Source organism: Clarias gariepinus, chromosome 11 (assembly GCF_024256425.1).
Source record: "Clarias gariepinus isolate MV-2021 ecotype Netherlands chromosome 11, CGAR_prim_01v2, whole genome shotgun sequence".
Taxonomy (NCBI): domain Eukaryota; kingdom Metazoa; phylum Chordata; class Actinopteri; order Siluriformes; family Clariidae; genus Clarias; species Clarias gariepinus.
The window spans coordinates 814,059-836,678 of NC_071110.1; the positions used below are offsets into that span (position 1 = coordinate 814,059).

A 22,620-nucleotide genomic window follows, 5' to 3' on the forward strand; every position below is an offset into this window, starting at 1 on the left:
CCTACGCCTCAACTCCAACTCGGATTCTCTTTTTAACAATAGCCTGGTTCGGGAAACAATAGATTACAGTTTTGCAGGAGTAACACGCTGAATCACTAATGGACTACAAACATCTGATGACACGCCCCTGCTAAACACGCTGCAGTCCAAAGCTATGCTAGTCAGTATGCTAGGTCGCACTTTTTTTTATTCCTGAAAGTGTCTCAAAAACACTTGCAGTAAATGAACAGATCAAATTCATTTCTTAGAAGTCTTTGCATTGTGTAACGTGACTCGTCCTCGTCCTCGTGCACACAACGCCTTAGCATCAAGAAATGACACGTTAGCAGTCACGCTCTGTTAGCAGTCACGCTAACGAGCTGCGCAGGAGGTCATCAAAGCGCAGCGTCTGAGGGGGGAGTGTTGGAGTGTGAGGGGGAGTGTGTGTGTGTGTGTGTGTGTTAGTGGAAATCATTACCACTAATTAGGATGAGACCACCTGATCTTCAGCCCCGGAGCGTTCACAGAACACATCAGCGTCAAAAACCTGACAATCAGAAGCTTTCAGACAGAAACGGTTTAAAACGAAACTTTTATGCAACATTTTTATTATTAATAAAACTATGATGTTGTATTAAATATAAACTTTATTTATTTATTAGAGAAACGTGTAGCTTCAGTTTCCTAACACTCTCAGCCTTCAGGGTTGTTTACAACCTCTTTTATATCCGCAATTATTTTTCTAACAAATTTAAAGTTTCTCTTTTATTTTAGAGCGAAGACATTTTACACTGTGAAGAGCTGCTTTATATTTTATTATTTGTCTTATTTATTTGACTGAATGAAACTCCTCAAAGCTTCTGGAATTAATGTTCTGCCCCACACACTCATCTTTCTTTCTTACCTTTTATATTATTTAATAGTTTTAATATTTTCCCTTTCTTTCATTCTTTCTTACTTCCCTTTTAATATATTTTTTTCATTTTCTTTCTTTTTTCTTTTTTGTAATATTTTCTTACTTGCTTACGATATTTTTTCCTTTTCTTTCTTTCTTTCCTTTGTAACTTATTTTTTAAATATTGTTTATAATTGATACTCCCCCTCCCCCTCCCCCTACACACAAAGCCTGCACACACACACACACACACACACCAGATGATGTGAGTGTAATTAAACTAATCTGCTGTGTGACAGTCCGTGTAAAAGCGTCTCGTTGTTTCCATGGCAACCGGGCCGCCTGAGCACGTGCAGAGCGCTGTGCGCTCCTTTAGTATTTAATTTCTTTTCAGCGCGCGACTTATTTAGTGGGTTTTCCCCCCTTATTTGTCCTCCGTCCGGGTGAAACCAAGAGGGATTTCAGCGCAATCTGGCAACACGGCGCTGCGCGTCACTGCATCATCAGCACCAGCAGCTTCATCCTCACCATCCTCATCCTCACCATCCTCACCCTGGACGCAGCATCTCTCTGCGCTATAGGACAGCAGCTCATGTTCAAGTCTGTGTGTGTGTGTGTGTGAGTGTGTGTGTGTGTGTTATTTATTACTCCATGATGCGTAAGCGGAAATGATCCTGACCTGAGTGTCACCTGCTCCCTCTCTCTCTCTCTCTCTCCCTCTCTCTCTCTCTCTGTCTGTGTCTCTCTGAGCTGCGTTAGAGCACCAACACCCACAGAGGTAAGCTCAGACACCTCCAAAACACAACACACACACACACACACACACACACACAGGGTGAGAGATACAATAATACAGATGTTTTGCTTTGATGTTTGCAAGAAGGATGCAGATGTTTCTCTTAGTGTGTGTGTGGTTTAGTGAGACTCTAACATTGGTGTGTGTGTGGGAGGGGGGTTAGTGAGACAATAACATTGGTGTGTGTGTGTGTGTGTGTGTGTGTGTGTGTTTATCTTTTACATGTAATATTTTCCAGATTAAAGAGGCGGCTCATGTAGAAAAACCGTGACTTCTGCTTTAAGGGGAAAGTCTCTCGGGACTGTGTGTGTGTGTGTGTGTGTGTGTCGGATTAGAGCTGCAGGAGTTATTTCCCAGTTGTGTGTGATCTAATGTAACCCCAGCATGCGCTGAATAGGCAGACAAAACAAGCATTAATTTGTTTATTTGTTTATTAATTAACAATAAGATTTCTATGGTAAATAACACGAACACAGAATTAAGACGTCACTGGTCTGATTCTTTACCTGCTGTTTTCTGGCCTGGTTGTTGTTGTTGTTGTTTAGATGCATTCGGTAATGACGTCATTAATTAAGGACGTACTAAATCCGATCCTGGTGTCCAGACGTCCATGCTGTAGAAACGTTACTCACGTCACGCGAGCTGTCCCACGGTGTAAGACGTGCAGCACGTGGCCACTCGTGTCTAATCTCAGCTGTGTGTATGGGTGTAAACCTCACACTCCCTCATGACGCACGGCGGCTTTCATCCCTTAAGCCCATGCAGCTGATGATACAACTATTTACTTTTTATTTAATTTTTATTTTTATGTAGTGTACACCTAAAAGTTTTTTCTTTATACCATTCTAATTGAATTCTATTTTAATTCTTTTTATTTTGGTAAATTTTGTAAATATTGTAAATGTCCAGCCTAAATTTTTTCAAATTTTTGTTATATTGCTTTTATTAAAAAAATTTTTTTTAATTTACATAGTACATAGAATTTGTGTTTGATTAGAATTGACTAATTAATGAAACGATAGAATGGTTCTTAAAATCTACTCAAGTGCCTTAAATGATTTAAATATTTAAATATACACACTAACCATAGAGATGGTGTAGAATAGAGACCAGCAAAAGGACTGTTTATTGTAATGTTTCTGCATGTGTGTGTGTGTGTGTGTGTGTGTGGCATTGCGAGCCGTCGGCGTGTGTTAATGAGTGTGTGTTCATCATCAGAGAGTGAAATATCATCTCTAAATTATTCATGCACAAGATTCCACACACGCACATGTCCTCTTTTGATGCTTCAGTGAAAGTTTGTGTGTGTGTGTGTGTGTGTGTGTGTGTGTGTATGCGTTTGTGTGTTTCTGTGTGTGTGTGTGTGAGACCTGTACCATAAATAATTTTGCAACTTCAAAAATGTAACATTAAACTGAAACAAAAATAACAACAATATCAGTAAAATGTTTTCAATATAATAAAAAAAACATTTAAAGCAATTAAAATAAAAATTTATTAAAATATTAGGAACAATGTTTGTTAGCAAAACTAAATATATCAGGAATGTAAGGCAGTGTTAGGCATCTTTATACCTGCACCTATATTGTAAAGTAATTATACAGTATGTAAAATAGTTTTATACTGTAACTGTGCATCAATATGACACGCCCACACGCTGTCCATAATAAGCTAGCATGCTGAGTGAGTTAGCGGTTTAGAACGCCTCACATGCACCAGAGACTGGATTTGCACTAAACTCCAGAGCAGTATTATTTTTCTTCATAAACGCTAATCGAATGCTCGTGATAAACTAGCCGCACAGTCGCTCTGCTCTCGCCGTGAGTCAGGATGTATCTCCGTTATTTCAGCCAGTATTAAAGCGTCAGTACGCGACTGGGGTCACTGAGGAGCTTCTGCACAACAGGAAGCGGTGATTAGCGTAGCGTTTAGCCCAGATTGACCCAGAATAGATAAAAGGGATAGCTGTTTGGGTCGCTGTTGAAAGCTGATGCATAATCAGGTGTGAGTCACCCACAGGGAGATGCACGTCACTGACACTGTGTCCACACACACACACACACACACACACACACACTAATGCATTTAAAGGATTTATGCAGCTGATGAATGCACAGCGAGTCGTGATTCACTTCAGTGAATCGATTTGTATAAATCATCCCTTTAAGTGAATTGAACTTTGTGTGATTCTTGTGAGCTCTGAGAATTTAACTCACGGATGGTGGTCTCAGAGGGACCACTTTGATTTTAATGGAGAAACCGTTTGATTGACTGCCATTTTTGCTGGTGCTACGAAATAATCATGAACTGAAACGTTCCAATATAACGTTATTTATATAACAACAATATATAAATAATCACCAACTGATGGTTATTTTCTGAGACAGGTCTGTAGAACCTCCTCTGGAGCTCTGAGGAGTGGACAGTTCTCTTCATAAGATCCACGAGTCCACATTGTGTCCTGGTCCAGTGAGAACGAATCGAAATATGATTCACTTTAGATGAATGATTCAAAAGAATCAAATAATTAAAAGTGACTCGCGACTCGTCACGTGTCCGGATTAAGGAAAGCCTTGGGATCCGTGGAGCGCTCTGTTTCAGTCTCCTCTGAGGCCATCACTCCACCATGCCGACTTTACAATACCATATGGCTGTCAATCATCACTCAGGCCCCGCCCATAGCACCGCCCCATTCTCAGTTAGGAGACTTTCTGCTCAAATTGCTTAAAAGCTTAATTTCTCAAAATTTAACATGAAATAGAAAAACAAAAATATCTATACAGTATATAAAGTTTAATAATCTCATTTGTTGTGGTTTAATAATTGTTCAATATTATAATAATTCAAGGACGTTGTGTTTAAAACAATAAAAGACCAAAAACAGGCCGTTCCCAAACGCAGCATTAGCAGACGTGACGGTTTGGAAGCCGAAGCGTTTGTTCACGTTTGTGTATTGAGCTGCAGTTTTTCTTTTAGGAAATGGACTGTTAATTACATTTGCTATCTGAGCCGGGTTTGTTAAGTTATGAAGAGGCGTCTCGACTCAGCGCCGGAATAAAGAGCTGCAGAAAAAAGAAAAACGGCTTTCAGATGTATTTATCTTGATGTGCTGAGTTTTAGTAGAAGGGGGCGTGGTCTCCGAGGAATAAAGGAGGAAGATGAGAACTTTGAGTCGCTCATGACTGTTTAGAGTTTGGACTATTTTCGATATTCCACACAGTGTCCCTAAAATCCTAAAAGTCCTCCTCATCACTTTCCCTTTTCTTTCTCTTTTGTAATATTTTTGAAGGGAACGTTGTGATCTCGTCTGCGTATTTTGTCAGGTGTGTATGATCAGTAGGAATGTGACAGAGTGTGTGAGTGATGGCTGTTATATTGTATGGTGTAGTTGGTGGCGGTCATGCCTCTCTCGGACGGATCCCATGGCAGCGTTGATGTAAAATTGATTAAAAAGGTAATGAAGGCGAAATTGCTGTCCTATAAAAGGAATAAAGTGCTGAGGGCCGTGCTGGTGTAGGACAATAATCAACGTCAGAATGGCATAACGTTGGGTTCTTACTGTGTGAATTGCTATTGCTAGAATTCCTAGAATGTTTTAGGTGAAGTACAGCCTCATGTCCGTGCTGACACCGAGATGTTGAGTGGCTGTGAGAATAAAGACCTGCTCCTGACCGCCTCCTGCACCTTTATAATCAGCAGCGAGACGCTAAATACAGCCTGCGTGATTATTACTTCCAGCCCAGCACTCAGTCACTCACAGCCATAAAAACCCGTGATTTAATGAAGACGGACGTAAAAGACTGTAGCGATGGGAATATTACACACTCGGAGCGCGTGTAAAAAGTGCCGTGTGATGATTAAATGGAAGAGCGTGACTGAGCTGAGCCTCTAAATAATTCATCAGGACTACAGCGAGGGAAATGAAGAGCTGTTTACACCGAATCCATCAAAAAGTTTGTGACGTGAAGTCGTACTGAAAACATACTGATGCCACGAGCGCACGATTTATACCAGACACAATACCCACAATGCATTTGCACTGGTGTTTCGTCCCAATTAACCAGGAAGAGAAAACGTACTGACGCGTCTTAGTGTCCATTAACACCATTAAATCATTTGTACTGGTTATGATTGGCATGCAGTGGTGTATACCAGTGTGTAATGCTGTTTATTATTGTCATCTAATGGTGTGTACTGGTGTACATCACCGACCGCAGTTCCACAAACACCATTTATTATCGACAGGTTATGATTAGATTATTTAATTATGATTTGTTTCTTTATTGAACCAAGCAGATGATTACTAGCCTGGTACTGACTGTTGTATAATATGAATGAGTATGTCTGAGTGTGTGTTACTTTCTGTTGCTGTGTGATGGTGTGTGTTTGGATCTATTGGTGTTGGGTTCTAACCCTCTACCACAGAGTTCTGCATAGAACCTTTAAAAGTTCCTTTAAATAAGCAAACAGAAGAACATTAACAGTGGTGTATAAAATGCTTTTTTTAACAGTGTTCTAGTAGGTGGTAGTGAAATATTAGTGGGTGTCAAACGCACAAACAAACACACACACACACGCACACACACACGCACACACACACTAGTGCAATGGAGAGTGAGCTAGTCACACTTTCTAAAAACATGGAAACATGAACATAGTACATAAAAGAAAATAAGATGAATAAATACTGGTGAAGTCACAGAGCCAGGACGGAGAGAATCAGAGCAGCTGTTGCCATGGCAACCACCAGTATCATTTTACACTAATCTTATTAAATCACCACGGATTAGACAGATAGAAACACTTTAATAAATCTGTGTTGTCCAGTGCTTAATGATTATTGTTAATGGTTCCGAACTGGGACAAAATAAAGAACTCATGTATGCGTGTGTGTGTGTGTGAGAGAGAGTGTGTATGTGGTTTTACTAACAATGTCCTTTTTCTTTTGTCTCTCTTTCCTCTCTGTCCCCTCCTCCTTCTTTTCTTTCTCATTACTTTTATCCATGTTTTTCATGCACATTATTTCTTCTTTTTTATTTATTTTTTTCCTCTGTCTCTTTTTTTGGCTTCTACTTTTACTGTCACTACTAAATCTATTTCAACTCTTCTTTTCTTAATTAGCTCTGTCCCTATAATCACTCTGTCCTCTCCCACCATGCTGCTCTGCTGAGTCTCTCTCTCTCTTTCTCTGTCCCTCTCTCTCTCTTGCAAAATGAGTCGTTTCCTGTCTAAGTTGGACCCCAGGCGTGTCCAGTGGGGGGCATTTGGCTCCCGAGTTCTCCGCACCAAGCCAGTGGAGTCCATGTTGGAAAGTGAGAGCAGCACTAAACTGGCACGTGTCCTGACGACCTTTGACCTCGTCTCCCTGGGTGTCGGCAGCTGCGTCGGAACTGGAATGTATGTCGTATCGGGTCTTGTTGCAAAGGAAATGGCTGGGCCTGGGGTCATTGTGTCCTTCATCATCGCTGCTGTAGCCTCCATCCTGTCAGGTGACAACACCCACGTTTTGTTCTGTGATATATATATATACATATAGTGTTATACAGAGTGTGTCACAGGGTGTGATACAGAGTGTGCTATGTAGTGTGGTGTAGAGGTGTAGAGTGATGTAGAGTGTGATACAGAGTGTGGTGTAGAGTGATGTAGAGTGTAATGCAGAGTGTGGTGTAAAGTGTGATACAGCGTGTGATACAGAGTGTGGTGTAAAGTGATGTAGAGAGTGATACAGAGTGTGGTGTAGAGTGGGATACAGAGTGTGGTGTAGAGTGCGGTGTAGAGTGTGATACAAAGTGTGGTGTAGAGTGTGATACAGAGTGTGATATGTAGAGTGATGTAGAGTGTGATACAGAGTGTGGTGTGGAGTGTGATACAGAGTGTGATATGTAGTGTGATATGTAGTGTGGTGTAGAGTGTGATACAGAGTGTGGTGTAGAGTGTGATACAGAGTATGGTGTAGAGTGTGGTGTAGAGTGTGATACAGAGTGTGGTGTAGAGTGTGATACAGAGTGTGGTGTGGAGTGTGATACAGAGTGTGATATGTAGTGTGGTGTAGAGTGTGATACAGAGTGTGATATGTAGTGTGGTGTAGAGTGTGGTGTAGAGTGTAATGCAGAGTGTGGTGTAGAGTGTGGTGTAGAGTGTGATACAGAGTGTGGTGTGGAGTGTGATACAGAGTGTGATATGTAGTGTGGTGTAGAGTGTGATACAGAGTGTGATATGTAGTGTGGTGTAGAGTGTGGTGTAGAGTGTAATGCAGAGTGTGGTGTAGAGTGTGGTGTAGAGTGTGATACAGAGTGTGGTGTAGAATGTGATACAGAGTATGGTGTAGAGTGTGGTGTAGAGTGTGATACAGAGTGTGGTGTAGAGTGTGATACAGAGTGTGGTGTAGAGTGGGATACAGAATGTGATATGAAGAGTGATGTAGAGTGTAATACAGAGTGTGATACAGAGTGTGGTGTAGAGTGTGATACAGAGTGCGGTGTAGAGTGGGATACAGAGTGTGGTGTAGAGTGTGATACAGAGTGTGGTGTAGAGTGTGATACAGAGTGTGGTGTAAATTGTGATACAGAGTGTGGTGTAGAGTGTGATACAAAGTGTGGTGTGGAGTGTGATACAGAGTGTGATATGTAGTGTGATACAGAGTGTGATACAAAGTGTGGTGTAGAGTGTAATGCAGAGTGTGGTGTAGAGTGTGATACAGAGTGTGGTGTAGAGTGTGATACAGAGTGTGGTGTAGAGTGTAATGTAGAGTGTGGTGTAGAGTGTGATACAGAGTGTGATGTAGAGTGTGATACAGAGTGTGGTGTAGAGTGTGGTGTAGAGTGTGATACAAAGTGTGGTGTAGAGTGTGATATGTAGAGTGATGTAGAGTGTGATACAGAGTGTGGTGTGCAGTGTGATACAGAGTGTGATATGTAGTGTGGTGTAGAGTTTGATACAGAGTGTGATATGTAGTGTGGTGTAGAGTGTGGTGTAGAGTGTAATGCAGAGTGTGGTGTAGAGTGTGGTGTAGAGTGTAATACAGAGTGTTGTGTAGAGTGTGATACAGAGTGTGGTGTAGAGTGTAATGTAGAGTGTGGTGTAAAGTGTGATACAGAGTGTGGTGTAGAGTGCTGTAGAGTGTGATACAGAGTGTGGTGTAGAGTGTAATGCAAAGTGTGATATGTAGTGTGGTGTAGAGTGTGATACAGAGTGTAATGCAGAGTGTGGTGTAGAGTGTGGTGTAGAGTGTGATACAGAGTGTGGTGTAGAGTGTGATACAGAGTGTGGTGTAGAGTGTGATACAGAGTGTGGTGTAGAGTGTGATACAGAGTGTGATACAGAGTGTGGTGTAGAGTGTGATACAGAGTGTGGTGTAGAGTGTGATACAGAGTGTGGTGTAGAGTGTGATAAAGAGTGTTGTGTAGAGTGTGATACAGAGTGTGTTGTAGAGTGTAATACAGAGTGTGATATGTAGTGTGGTGTAGAGTGTGGTGTAGAGTGTAATGCAGAGTGTGATACAGAGTGTGATATGTAGAGTGATGTAGAGTGTGGTGTAGAGTGTGATACAGAGTGTGGTGTAAAGTTTGATACAGAGTGTGGTGTAAAGTGTGATAAAGAGTGTTGTGTAGAGTGTGATAAAGAGTGTTGTGTAGAGTGTGATACAGAGTGTGGTGTAGAGTGTAATGCAGAGTGTGGTGTAGAGTGGGATACAGAGTGTGGTGTAGAGTGTAATGCAGAGTGTGGTGTAGAGTGGGATACAGAGTGTGGTGTAGAGTGTAATGTAGAGTGTGGTGTAGAGTGTAATGTAGAGTGTGGTGTAGAGTGTGGTGTAGAGTGTGATACAGAGTGTGATATGTAGAGTGATGTAGAGTGTGATACAGAGTGTGATACAGCGTGAAACAGTGTGTGTGATGCAGTACAGTGTGTGATAGTTTTGCAGTGGATATAAAAGGATAATAAAGTTAATCATGATGGTTAAAGAGATTTCAGAATCGACACAAAAACAAACAGAGTGTGATACAGAGTGTGATACAGAGTGTGGTGTAGAGTGTGATACAGAGTGTGGTGTAGAGTGTGATACAGAGTGTGGTGTAGAGTGTAATGTAGAGTGTGATACAGAGTGTGGTGTGGAGTGTGATACAGAGTGTGATATGTAGTGTGATATGTAGTGTGGTGTAGAGTGTGATACAGAGTATGGTGTAGAGTGTGATACAGAGTGTGGTGTAGAGTGTGATACAAAGTGTGGTGTAGAGTGTGATACAGAGTGTGATATGTAGAGTGATGTAGAGTGTGATACAGAGTGTGGTGTAGAGTGTAATACAGAGTGTGGTGTAAAGTGTGATACAGAGTGTGGTGTAGAGTGTGATACAGAGTGTGGTGTAGAGTGTGGTGTAGAGTGTAATGCAGAGTGTGGTGTAGAGTGTGGTGTAGAGTGTGGTGTAGAGTGTGGTGTAGAGTGGGATACAGAGTGTGGTGTAGAGTGTAATGTAGAGTGTTGTGTAGAGTGTGATACAGAGTGTGGTGTAGAGTGTGGTGTAGAGTGTGATACAGAGTGTGGTGTAGAGTGTAATGCAGAGTGTGGTGTAGAGTGTGGTGTAGAGTGTGGTGTAGAGTGTGGTGTAGAGTGTGGTGTAAAGTGGGATACAGAGTGCGGTGTAGAGTGTAATGTAGAGTGTTGTGCAGAGTGTGATACAGAGTGTGGTGTAGAGTGTGGTGTAGAGTGTGATACAGAGTGTGGTGTAGAGTGTAATGCAGAGTGTGGTGTAGAGTGTGGTGTAGAGTGTGGTGTAGAGTGTAATGTAGAGTGTTGTGTAGAGTGTGATACAGAGTGTGATATGTAGAGTGATGTAGAGTGTGATACAGAGTGTGATACAGAGTGAAACAGTGTGTGTGATGCAGTACAGTGTGTGATAGTTTTGCAGTGGATATAAAAGGATATTAAAGTGAACATGATGGTTAAAGAGATTTCAGAATCGACACAAAAACAAACAGTGGGAATGTTTTTACTACAGGGAAATGTTTTATCCACCCATGGAAACACCCACACACACCCACACCCACACACACACAGAGAGAGAGAGAAAAATGTATTTATCCTGCTGTAACCTGCGAGGTCTGAGAAAGAGAATAGAGATATTGTATAATAATATACAATAAAAAGAGAATAATTCTGAAATGCGAGTGATAAAGTGATAAATAAACAGTGTTTCATTCTGCATGATGTTGTTGTTCCTTTATATCAGACACACTCACTGCTTACACTTACAGCCTGCTGGTGTTCAAGTAAACATGACAAATATACTTTGAAAGAAAAATATGAAAATAAATATTGAATGTTCTTTATTATTTTTTATTCTTATTCTTCCCTGTTTCTTGTCCTTCCACATGTTGAATTGTTGGAACTATATTTCAGGTCTAACTTCCCATTTTAACTCAAACATCATCAAATTCTTTAAAGCTTCATTTACACAAGAGAGGAATTTAAACGTAACTGAATCCGGACGCACGTGACCCAGTTCGCTCGCACACACATGGCTTAGCTTTATTATTCCTGATAGCAGGCGTTTATGGAAGGAGTCTCGGGTCTATGTGTTATAAACTCTGCTTGTTCTCCTGCAGGTGTGTGTTATGCTGAGTTTGGTGTGCGTGTGCCAAAGACGACGGGTTCTGCGTACACATACAGCTACGTGACGGTGGGCGAGTGTGTGGCCTTCTTCATTGGCTGGAACCTGATCCTGGAGTATCTGATCGGCACGGCGGCCGGAGCCAGCGCCCTCAGCAGCATGTTCGACTCGCTCGCCAACCACACCATCAGCACCTTCATGATCAGCCATGTGGGCACGCTCAATGGCCTCGGTGAGAGTGTGTGTGTGTGTGTGAGTGTAAGTGTGTGTGTGTGTGTCTGTGTGAGCGTGAGTGGTGCGCCATCAGCCACGATCGTAAGAGATACATGTTCTTTCTGCAGTGTATTAATAGTGAATATTCCAGAGCTGTGTATGAGAAACAGCACATCTGCTTCCTGTAGATAGACCACACCCACTTCCTGTAAAACATTATAAATAGTTGCAGTGAAAGTTGGAAATCTTTTCCCCTGTATGTGTGCCTGGATCATTTTTAATGGGCATGAATGATTTCTTTTCACACTAACACTAAATCTGTGCAGAAAGGATCCCGAACAGAATCTCAGCCCATCAGATTCGGCGAGTCCAGTCAGAACTCACGCAGTTCCCGGGATTCAGAGTCGGGTTACACGGCTGCTTAAGTGGATTGTCTGAGCTCTTAAAGGTTGCCAGATTCTTCTAGAGTAGAACTGTTTTAACAGCCATAAAACCACAAAAAACAGGGACAGAAAAGGCAGACCGAAGAAAGAAATAACATTTTTAATCTGTAACATAAAAGACAATGTTTTTATTCTAATCGAACTTTAATAGAGTATAGTAATTATAACAAGTATACCATTAATCACTTTAACATTCAGTCAATAAAACTGCTTACATCATCACACTCCTCTCAGACAGGGTCACCTGACCATCACCACAGCAGCACTCCTCCATCGACACGAGCTAGTGATACTCAGAAAGGTCATCTGAGGTCAGACCTGTGGCAGTAATTAGGGTGTGAAAGACAGTTATACCGAAGACCGCAAACTGTCGTAAATGCAGCCGTAACACCCTGGAAGCTGCAGGAGCTTCATCAAGTCCACCTGTCTGTGTTGTCATCAGGTAAAGGTGAGGAGGCGTACCCCGACATCCTGGCTCTCGTCATCGCCGTCCTCGTCACCGCCATCGTGGCTTTGGGAGTGAAGAACTCTGTCGGCTTCAACAACGCCCTGAACATCATAAACCTGCTCGTCTGGATCTTCATGATGATCGCAGGGTTCTTTTTCGTCGACAGTTCCAACTGGGACGCAGGACGGTTCCTGCCGTTTGGCTGGTCAGGGGTAAGAACACCTGTAACGTAACTGTAGCAGTCCTGTAACATATACTTGTAACACACCTGTAACATATGTGTAATATACCTGTAGCACACCTGTACCATACCTGCACCATAACTGTAGCACACATTGTTAAAGCTGGCCTCTGGAAAATCACGAGCTCCGCCCTCCTCTGCTGGTTCATGTTTAGTTTTATTCGCATGGAACGGGATGCTTGTAAATCCTAACGATGATGAGATGTGATTAAAGGTGTACCGGTGACATGTGCAGGTGATGCAGGGCGCGGCCACGTGTTTCTACGCCTTTATCGGCTTCGACATCATCGCTACGACAGGAGAGGAGGCGAAGAGTCCCAACACCTCCATCCCCTACGCCATCACAGCATCACTCATCACCTGTCTCACTGCCTACGTCTCTGTGAGTACACACCACAACATCACACATCAACACATCTGGCTACACACCTGCACCAAGACACACCTGTACACAAATCACAACAACCAGCACAAACCTGGACACGCCTGAATATACACAACTACGCACCAGTTAATACACCTGTACACCCAACTATAACACACACACACACACACACACACACACATCTGCACATAATTGACCAGGTGAGCTGTACAGCCTGTGTGTTATAAAGATGTTTCATCAGACATCATTCTGCAGGTGTTACCCCTCACTCACTCTCTCCCTCACACCTGAAACCCAAAACCAGCTCCTCGTCTTCAGACCTGCCTGTTGTGGCTAATTAACCACTGTGGCTATTTGTAGAGTAGCGTTAATTAATTTTCCATGTGAGAAGGTTTTTCACAGGTCTCCGTCTTGTTTGTGTCCTGCAGGTGAGTGTGATCCTCACCCTGATGGTGCCCTACACCATGATCGATGCCGACGCCCCCCTGATGGAGATGTTCTCTCAGAACGGGTTTTACTCCGCCAAGTACGTGGTGGCCCTCGGCTCCATCGCCGGACTCACCGTCAGTCTGCTCGGCTCGCTCTTCCCCATGCCCCGCGTCATCTACGCCATGGCCGGGGACGGCCTGCTCTTCAGGTTAAAGAGTCTTTCTTTTTACAACAAATACCGATTTCAGTTTTATTGGAGGAGTGACATTTCTTAACATCATTAAAGTTTTCAGGATATCAGCTACATTCGATGCAGAGTCTCCCGAGTTTGTCACAAAATAGGCAACAAAAAGAAAAACAACTTTAGCCACAGCATAAGTTAGCTAGCTAATGCTAAATGTTGGTTGTCAAGGTAACGTTAAACCTGGACAGGCTTTCTTGCTGTTAAATTTACAGAGATAATAAGGATGTAAATCGGGACTCTTGGGCTGACTAGGAGATGCATTAGCGAGGTATTAGCTCACCATCTGTTAACTTAGATATGATATGAGAGATAGCGGATGGATGCCGAGTGGTTTTTCAACTGTATTCATTAATATCTGTACTTTTTTTAGTGCAGTTTTAATTGTAGAAAAGTTTTAGACAGAAACATTTGCGAATTACAAATTACATTTAGAGGAAACTTCATGTCCTTTCCAGGACGTGCTGCTGAACCCGCTCCCCGATGGTGTGGTATATCCCCCGATTATAAAGTGTCATCAGTGACGTTATGTTTTTTTACGTGCCTGATGCGTGTTGCAGGTTCCTGGCGAACGTGAGTTCGTACACAGAGACGCCGGCGGTGGCGTGTGTGGTGTCTGGTTTCCTGGCCGCCCTCCTCGCCCTGTTGGTGAGTCTGCGCGATTTGATCGAGATGATGTCCATTGGCACTCTGTTGGCCTACACACTTGTCTCCGTGTGTGTGCTGCTGCTGCGCTACCAACCTGAAAGCGACATCCACGGCTTTGTTAACTTCCTGTCTGAACAGGAAGTTGCCAGGAAGAGGGAAAATGAGGAGAAGGACGAATATGAGGAAGGTGATGAGTACAATGTGGATGACGGTGGTGGGTGCATCTCAACAAACACGTGCGGCGCTAAGAATCTCCCTTCGCTAGGCGATAATGAGATGCTAATTGGAAAATCGGACAAAACCAAATCGAGCTACACGGCTAATCATCCGAACTACGGTACTGTGGACAAGTCGACCGGGATCGAGTCTGATGAGACGGAAAACGCCTACGTGCAAAAGCTGAAGAGGCTAATGGGACCTCGGTATTACACCCTGCGGATCCGCTTGGGTCTTCCGGGGAAGATGGATCGTCCCACAGAGTCCACTGGCCGGACGGTGACTCGCTGCGTTCTACTGCTGTTCGCCCTCGTCTTCGCCTTCTGCTCCCTGATCACATTCGGCACAGGCTTCATCGCAGAGGGGCAGTGGTGGGCCGTGACGCTGCTCGTGCTGCTCGTGATCTCCATCTCGCTGCTCGTCTTCATCATCGTGCAACAGCCGGAGAACCCGAAGCGCCTACCCTACATGGCACCGTGTGTGCCGTTCGTCCCCGTCTCAGCCATGTTGGTCAACATTTATCTCATGCTCAAACTGTCCAGCATCACCTGGATCCGGTTCGCTGTCTGGTGCTTCATAGGTGAGTGCTCAACTGTTGTGTGCTCTTCCTTCTGGTTCTACACCATGTTACACCTAGTCTGTCTCTTTCACCTGGGAATCCTAAATTAATCCACCTTAAAGTCTTGGACACAGCTAGGCACACATCTGTACATACCTACACACTGATTCACCTAAACACACACCTGGACACATCTGTATGCACACCAAGACACACCTGCCTGCATGCACATGACAACAATAATACACAATTACACACCTGGATATATACACACACGCAACTGGACACACCTACAGTACAGATTCACCTGGAGACACCTACACACACTTACCACCTATACTCTATCCCAGAGTGTAAGAGATGCACGTGATTGGCTCCTCTCACTCTGATTAACAGGAAGGTGTGTGAAAGATGAAAAGGCCGTCCTGACTTTATTTCTTCTCCATGCTCAGGTGTGTTGATTTATTTTGGCTACGGGATGTGGAACAGCACACTGGAGATCACGGCTCTGGAAGAGGAAGCTCATGCCAGCACGTACCAGCGCTACGACATGGGTGTCGACGACAACGTCGCTGTAGATGATGACCCTTGCCCTCCGTCAGACTGGAAACCCCAAAGCAGGACCGAGAACAAGAAGCGCAACGCAGATGAGGTTTCAGATCCGAAAAAGTCCCCATCGTCCCGCAGCAAAGCCAAACCCAAGAGCGTGAAACCCAACTTCGAGGCTCTGGTGGTGGACGAGGACTTGGACGAGCCGCTGGAGTGAAAAAAAGTGTAAAGTCTTAAAATCTTTGGTCCGTGGGGACAGAAACTCTTGGGCTAGATGGTTCAACCTGCACTCCAAAGTTTTATTCCGCTTACTGACCTGTTTATCTGTTTCTAATTTGTGTTTTTAACTTTAACTACTACTGACTAGGAAAATGTTCTCTTTCAAATCAGCCTGCTGCATCTCTTCGCACTTTGCTTGCGTTCGCACACTCCAAAGATGGACCGTTAGCTTCTCCATTACTTTTTAGGAATTGTATTTTTTTTTATCTCGATGTCTCTCGAACAGCAGTAACTGACGTAGTGCGCTAGCTAGCTAATTATCAAAATCTTACGGCTTTTTCTTGGGAAAAAGAAAGAAAAAAACACATGAAAATGAAACTTTTATAAGACGGTTTCATCGACGCTGACAGCTCGCGGTGTTCTGCTAAAAAATCTCTGATATTCTGCACATAAACATGTGAACGGCACAGAATGAAATTTGAAAAGCTCAAATCCAGGGATGATTAGTTTCCAGTTGAGCTGCTAGTGACTGACACAACGTAGCAGAAACGTGGAAGAGAAAACCTAAAAACGTTCTGCTCAATTAACGTCAACAATTAACCCCTTAAGGATCACTGAAGTCTTTCAGGAATCTCCAGCCAAAGTGTGTACGAGCATTTTAAGGGATTGTATCTTAACGAAGGTCGTCGCTGTTGTCATGGACATCTTTTAAAAATGTGTAATGTGTTTGAATTAAAGTTAAAGATTCTTTAACTAAGAAACAGCTGCTTACAGTAACTACAGAAAAAAGGTTTGCACTCGAAGATTTAAGTTTTAATTATTATTGTTGTTTGACATACTGTACACAATAACGGTATGTCAGCAACTATCTATAATGTAATGCAACAGGTGAAGGGTAGCTCAGTGGTTAAGTGTGAGGCCCTTGAGTAAGGCCCACAACCCTCAACTGCTGCAGGGGCCAGGGGTAGCTCAGTGGTTAAGGCATTGGACTACGGTTCAGAAGATCCCAGGTTCAAACCCCACAACCACCAAGTTGCCACTGTTGGGCCCTTGAGCGCGGCCCTTAACCCTCAACTGCTCAGACGTATGAGATGAGAATGTGAGTCGCTCTGCATAAGAGCTTCTGCCAAATGCTGAAATGCGTTCCCCAAAAGTCTTGGAATTGTGGCGAAAGGTGGTTCTACAAAGGGCTGAATATAAACACTTGGGGCAGGAGTAGCGCATTGTTTAAGGCATTGGACTGCAGATCAGAAGGTTTCAGGTTTAAACCCCAGCACCCAGTGTTGTGCCAATGTTGAGCCCTTGAGTGAGTTAACTGTCAACTGCTCAGGTGTGAAAAATAAAATAAAATGTAAGTGGCCCTGGATAAGGGCGTCTACCACATGTTTAAATGTAATGCAACGCCCCCTTGTCTGTAACTCGTTGTGAGCGAGGTTTGCATCCCCAACTTATTGGCTTTCTTTACCTGCATTAGCTGGTTTAACACAGACAGCAGGGAAGGTGTTCTAGTGTGTACCGCTCTCCTCACATAATGTGCAACTCAATCTTGTGCAACTTATTCTACAGACAATCAGATAAACTTTATGTTAGTGTTAATATTGTGTTCATAGCGTTAACAATATTCATATAACTTTAAAAAGAACAGCAACAAATGATGTGTGAGGCTGGAGTCGTCCTGAGTGATCCTTAAGGGGTTTAACGCGGTGGGTGGGTTTACACTACGCCACACTCGCCTGGTCCTCATTCTGAAATGAAAATGGGAAAACAGCTGTTTTAGTTTTATTTATGGTTCTTTGTTATTCACTAAAACAGAAAAATCTATATTTTTTAAATCATTCATTTGTAAAAAACTAAATTAAAAGTTACTTTTAATTCTTTCCTTTTGTTTTATTATGCAGATAATAACTGTCTAGAAAATCAAACCAGCTTGGGATCTGCGTTTCACAAATATTTAAAAAGATGATGTTCAAAGGGGGATGATGAAAAAAATCCTGTGCTGATGTGATTTATAAAAAAAAAAAGAAAATAAAAACAATCGTCCAAAAGCATACAGTAGTTGATAGGAGTAATAATCTAGGGTAATTATTTTTGCAAAAAAGTGTATATATTAAAAACACAGATTTAAACTTAAAACTTGCGAAAATAGAAAAATACTTACAAATATCTTTATTTTTTCTTGAGGTACTGATGCTTTTTACCAAATGTGGTTCTTCGCCTGATTAGCCCTTAACACCCAGAGCATTTTTAGCCTTTATTTGCATTACTATGTTTTAATACATTTATATGGGGATCAGGATCGCACAGTATAGAGTGACAGATTCTTTTCTTTTTCAGAACAACCTAGGAAATGTGATACACTGATGAAATGTAAAAATGGCACAGGCACAGGAGTAGCACAGCTGCACACTTGCACAATTGGTTTTTATGGTTGTTTTTGTGGCCGAAAAGAATAATAATAATAATAATAAGAAGAAGAAGCGCATTTTGTGAGTTCAACATTTTTGCGATGTCATTCTCATATTCCAGTAACTGTAAAATGTACACGTTTAAAAAAGTTTAATGAAAAAAAATCTTATTTTTGTGCAATTAATAACAAAATCTAATGATAAATAGAGCTAGATAGATATTTTAATGAAGGAAATTGTAGAATAAAAAGACATTTGCTTGTTTTCCCATTTTCATTTTGTAAAAATAAGTACATTTAGCGTTTGCTGAAGAGCATGTCGCAGTGTGGAGGTCACACCAATACACCAACACACACAGCTGTGCTCTAGTTCACACAACTCATGACGAGTAAAGTGTTTCTGGCCAATCACACGCCGGCTGCCGGTTTGTCCAACATTCGCCTTTAATTCTCACTTTCCTTCAGTTTCTATAAAGTTAAGACTGAACTCTCCTGAGATCAGAGAAAACGGTGACGATAAAATATATCTGTGTGTAAACTGTAACTACATGAGAATGTAGAGATTCGTAACAGAGCTTTTATTTTACTGATTAAAACGTCAGAGGAAATGAAACATCTGCTACAAACAGCTCGTTAGACCACGATGAACTTTATTCGTTCTTTTCTACTGTTTTCACTTTAACCAAAACATCAAATCTCAGCCATGTGTCGAGATGTTGTTCTGTCTTGCCAACTGTTTATTTACAACCTCGTATCAGGATCGTCTTACTTCCTTCCTTACTTACTTCCTTTCTTACTTTCTTTCTTTCTTACTTTCTTTCTTTTCAGCATCTAGCCCAAGAGGTGGCGCTCTCAACAGCCCCAGTTTGCTTGCAATTAGTGCCTTCATGCGTCACGGTGTCTCCGATCACGACTGCTTACGCTTACCTGCGCTGTGACCAGGGGTGTGTGTGTGTGTGTGTGTGTGTGTTCATTCCACACGTTTATTCATTTGTGCCTGTGAGCCTGCCATGTTTCCCACCGTTATCTCACCGGCTCTGTGTGCTAGCATGACGCTCAACCCGCCGATCTCACGCCGCATTCGTGCAGGTTCAAGCCAGTCGAGTGTGTCTGACACATAACTCCACCCCTCATCCATAACTCCACCCCTCATCCATAACTCCACCCCTCATCCAGAACTTCACCACTCATCTGCTGGCCAGCGAATGCACAGCCGTGAGATCACGCTGGTATGGTTTGTGTCTTTCTCCTGATTGGGGTTTTATCGTTAGAAAAGGTTTCCTCCATTTGTAGTTGATCAGAGAGGATGTGTTTGGAGTTTAAAAAGTTAGTTCTTTCACTTGGGCTTTAAGCCTTTGAGCTTCTCACACACCAAATGTGACGGATTCGTATCCCCGGCCCAAAGCTAAGCTCACTCCACCGTATGAGGCCTTATGTTTTTTTATGTTTAGTTTAGAACATAAACCCTGTCCAAAAATCTAAACTAAGGTTATTATATTGAACAAGGTTGTGGGTTTTGGATTTGCTACGCTAGTTTGTGTCTTCTGTAATGTTCTGAGCTTTATTTCAGGTCTTGGGCAGTTTGTGTGTGTTTGTGGCTGTGTGTAGTTTCTCGTCCATGTGCATTTGTTTCAATCGTGCAGCATGTGGAGTGTGGAAATAAAACTTGCGTCACTGAGTAATTGCATGTCTTGAAGACGACAGTGAGACACACACAAGGGCTCCATGTTAAAATGAGTTGTGAATGCGCCCTTGCTGACTTCCCTTTGGTCCTAAGTCTCATCGGTTGTAAAATTGATTGGATCGTGTTGATGCCGGCCCTGTTTTTGCTTACTAAAAGAGGTGGAGCTTAAGTTAGCTTAATCACACAACAGTTTTTTTTACTTAGTTAAATGCAGTTTTTTTTTTATGAGCGGATATCGACGTACATTTGATGAATTTTAGTTCCAATTTACCAATTTACTTCTCGAAAGTTAGCAGTGAGTTAGCAAGCAAAGAGCACAGCCCGCTGGAAGTGCACACTCCTGTGGCATACATGGGTCGCACTCAGGAGTGCGCGAGGACTGGGCACAGTAAAAGCAGTTTAGGGCACAGAGTGTGTGACGCTGGACTTCCTCCTGTTTACAAAGCCAAAGTCTGCTGATGGCTGTTTTTTCTTTATAATCTAAAATAAAATGGTGTCTGACTTCAGAGTGCAAAAAAAAAAAGTGCACAAACATCTGGTTCTAGCTACCAATCACTAACTAAATTCAGCGACATTTTCTTAGTACAGTGTGTTCTGATTGGCTGAGAGCTGTATGGTGTGTTCTGATTGGCTAAAAGCGGTCGAGGGTGTTTTTATCGGCTGAAAGCGTTTTTGAACTATGATGGTGAGAAGTGTTAGTCTTGTAAAAACACATGTCGTTATAAAACCAGTTTGGGAACTTTTTCTGCGTTTCTAGCGACTCTATATCAATACTAGCAGGAAGCAGACATTTTAGTCTAATGCAATGCAGAGTGTAATATAATCACAGGCGTGAAAGGCCATATGTGGTTTAGCTCCAGCTATCATCGCTATAGAAACAGCCTGACGGGATAAACAGTGTCAGATGAAGGCAGCGTCAGATTAGTCTTTAATAACTGATTAAAATAAAAGCTCTAGAAGTGCGCATCGGACATTTAAAAATAAAGGCATCTATTTTTTAATAGATTTTTTAAGTAGGTTTGTGTTTTACTCTTAGCTGCAGTTGGATGGAGACTCGAGGCCTGAGACAGCAAGAACAGGAAATGTGTAATGGAATATTTTAATACGGATCTATTTAAAAAAAAAATTTGCCACTGTTAGCGCTAAGACTGGCTAGCATTTATTTTATCTATCTTCAGTTGATGGTACACTCTGTGCACTGTTGTGTTTGTGTGCAGAGTGTGTGTGTGTGTGTGTGTGTGTCGGTGTGTGTGTTGTTCAGGTAAGATCGGCTTCCCAATGTGAACTTGTTCTTTTTGTGCATTTTGGATGTTATTATTGTATGATTTTAAATGATTTAAAAGAAAAAAGACAATATATATATTAAAAAATCTATACTTGTAAATATATAAATATATCTCATTTGTTTGTTTGTTTTTTTCTCGCCATTTGTGGTTCTGTTGCCACGTCACACTGTGTGATGATGTTGTCATGGCAACAATGAAAGCTGTTTATTGCAGACCTGATGAAGCGTCGCTCTTGATTTGCCTGCTTTTGCCGAAATAAACACTGATCTGAGTGCAGTCCTGATCTGAAACACAAACATACTGAAGGGTTGACATTAGCCAAAGCCTGAGTGCACTGAACCAACCGCTTACGCTACATCATCAAGCTAGTGAGCTAGGAATATCTCCTAGCTAAGATTCAAGATTCAAAGAACTTTATTAATCCAAGAGGGAAATTGCTTAAGTCATTAATTAAACTGAGATAAATTAAACCTAGGCTTCATGCTTATAGTGATAAATGTATGCGTCAGGTTGAACTAGTCGCAATGTAAAGTGTAGCAAAACAATGGCAAAAATCAAAAGCTAGTTTAAACATCAAATAACATTATAGCTAGCTACAGTAAAGGCTTGTGTACAAGATCTGTTTATACAATAAAGTGTTACAACATGTAGCTAATACCACATAGCTAGCTAGCGGACTTTTGCTGATGTCATATAGCGGACAAAAATGAAAACTACTTCATTCTGATTGTCTAACTGAATTTAAAACATAAAACTATTCTGAGAGTGTTAATTAGCATTCAGCACTACAGGAAACACTCTTCAGTAAGAACCTTAAGGTCACAGTGGAACCCACACTGGAGGAAAAACTGAATTTTGAGTCACGTAAAATTGTTAAAATAAGAGAAAATCAATGACACTTGATTTAATTAAAGCCAGTTCATTTAAGTGCACTTTGGCTTACACACACGCACACACACACACACACACACACACAAACTTGTCTCATCATCATTGCTAAAATGGTGGTCAATGTCCAAGTATGAATTTGTAAAATTCATGCTGCTGAAGTGAACGAGTCATACAGTTTCATTTCACCTGCTAACTGTATGTAATGACATTGACACACACCGAGCCTCAGGAAGAGTGTGTGCGTGTGCGTGTGTGTGTGTGTGTGTAAACACTCTTCAACAAAACTGTTACAGCTTTATAAGTCCTTCATTAGATGACACCCCACCATTACCCAGTTTTCATCTTCAGTTGTTTTTCAATGCTACGAATATTAGCATTATCTCATAGCATTAGCATAAACAAACAACAAAAGTAAATTTTTCTGAAAATCAGAAGAAACGAAAAAATGTAAAAAAAAAAAAAAAAATGTCAAAGAGATGTAATATTTAC

At 41.9% G+C, this 22,620-nt stretch overlaps 1 protein-coding gene across 1 annotated transcript; it reads left to right on the forward strand.

The window, feature by feature from the left end:
* The first annotated feature begins 1,397 nt into the window (after positions 1 to 1,397).
* Positions 1,398 to 22,026, forward strand: slc7a14a (solute carrier family 7 member 14a). Its single transcript, XM_053507668.1, has 8 exons — positions 1,398 to 1,652; positions 6,792 to 7,159; positions 11,271 to 11,507; positions 12,374 to 12,591; positions 12,856 to 13,002; positions 13,434 to 13,642; positions 14,236 to 15,119; positions 15,551 to 22,026. The coding sequence occupies exons 2-8, from the start codon at positions 6,883 to 6,885 to the stop codon at positions 15,862 to 15,864; spliced, it is 2,286 nt and encodes a 761-aa protein (XP_053363643.1). The 5' UTR covers positions 1,398 to 1,652; positions 6,792 to 6,882; the 3' UTR covers positions 15,865 to 22,026.
* Positions 22,027 to 22,620: the final 594 nt, after the last annotated feature.

Coding starts and splice junctions, on each gene's coding strand:
- slc7a14a (XM_053507668.1), top strand. CDS start 6,883: ATGAGTCGTTTCCTGTCTAAGTTGGACCCCAGGCGTGTCCAGTGGGGG. Junction 12,592..12,855: donor TGCCGTTTGGCTGGTCAGGG/GTAAGAACACCT, acceptor TGACATGTGCAG/GTGATGCAGGGCGCGGCCAC. Junction 13,003..13,433: donor GTCTCACTGCCTACGTCTCT/GTGAGTACACAC, acceptor TGTGTCCTGCAG/GTGAGTGTGATCCTCACCCT.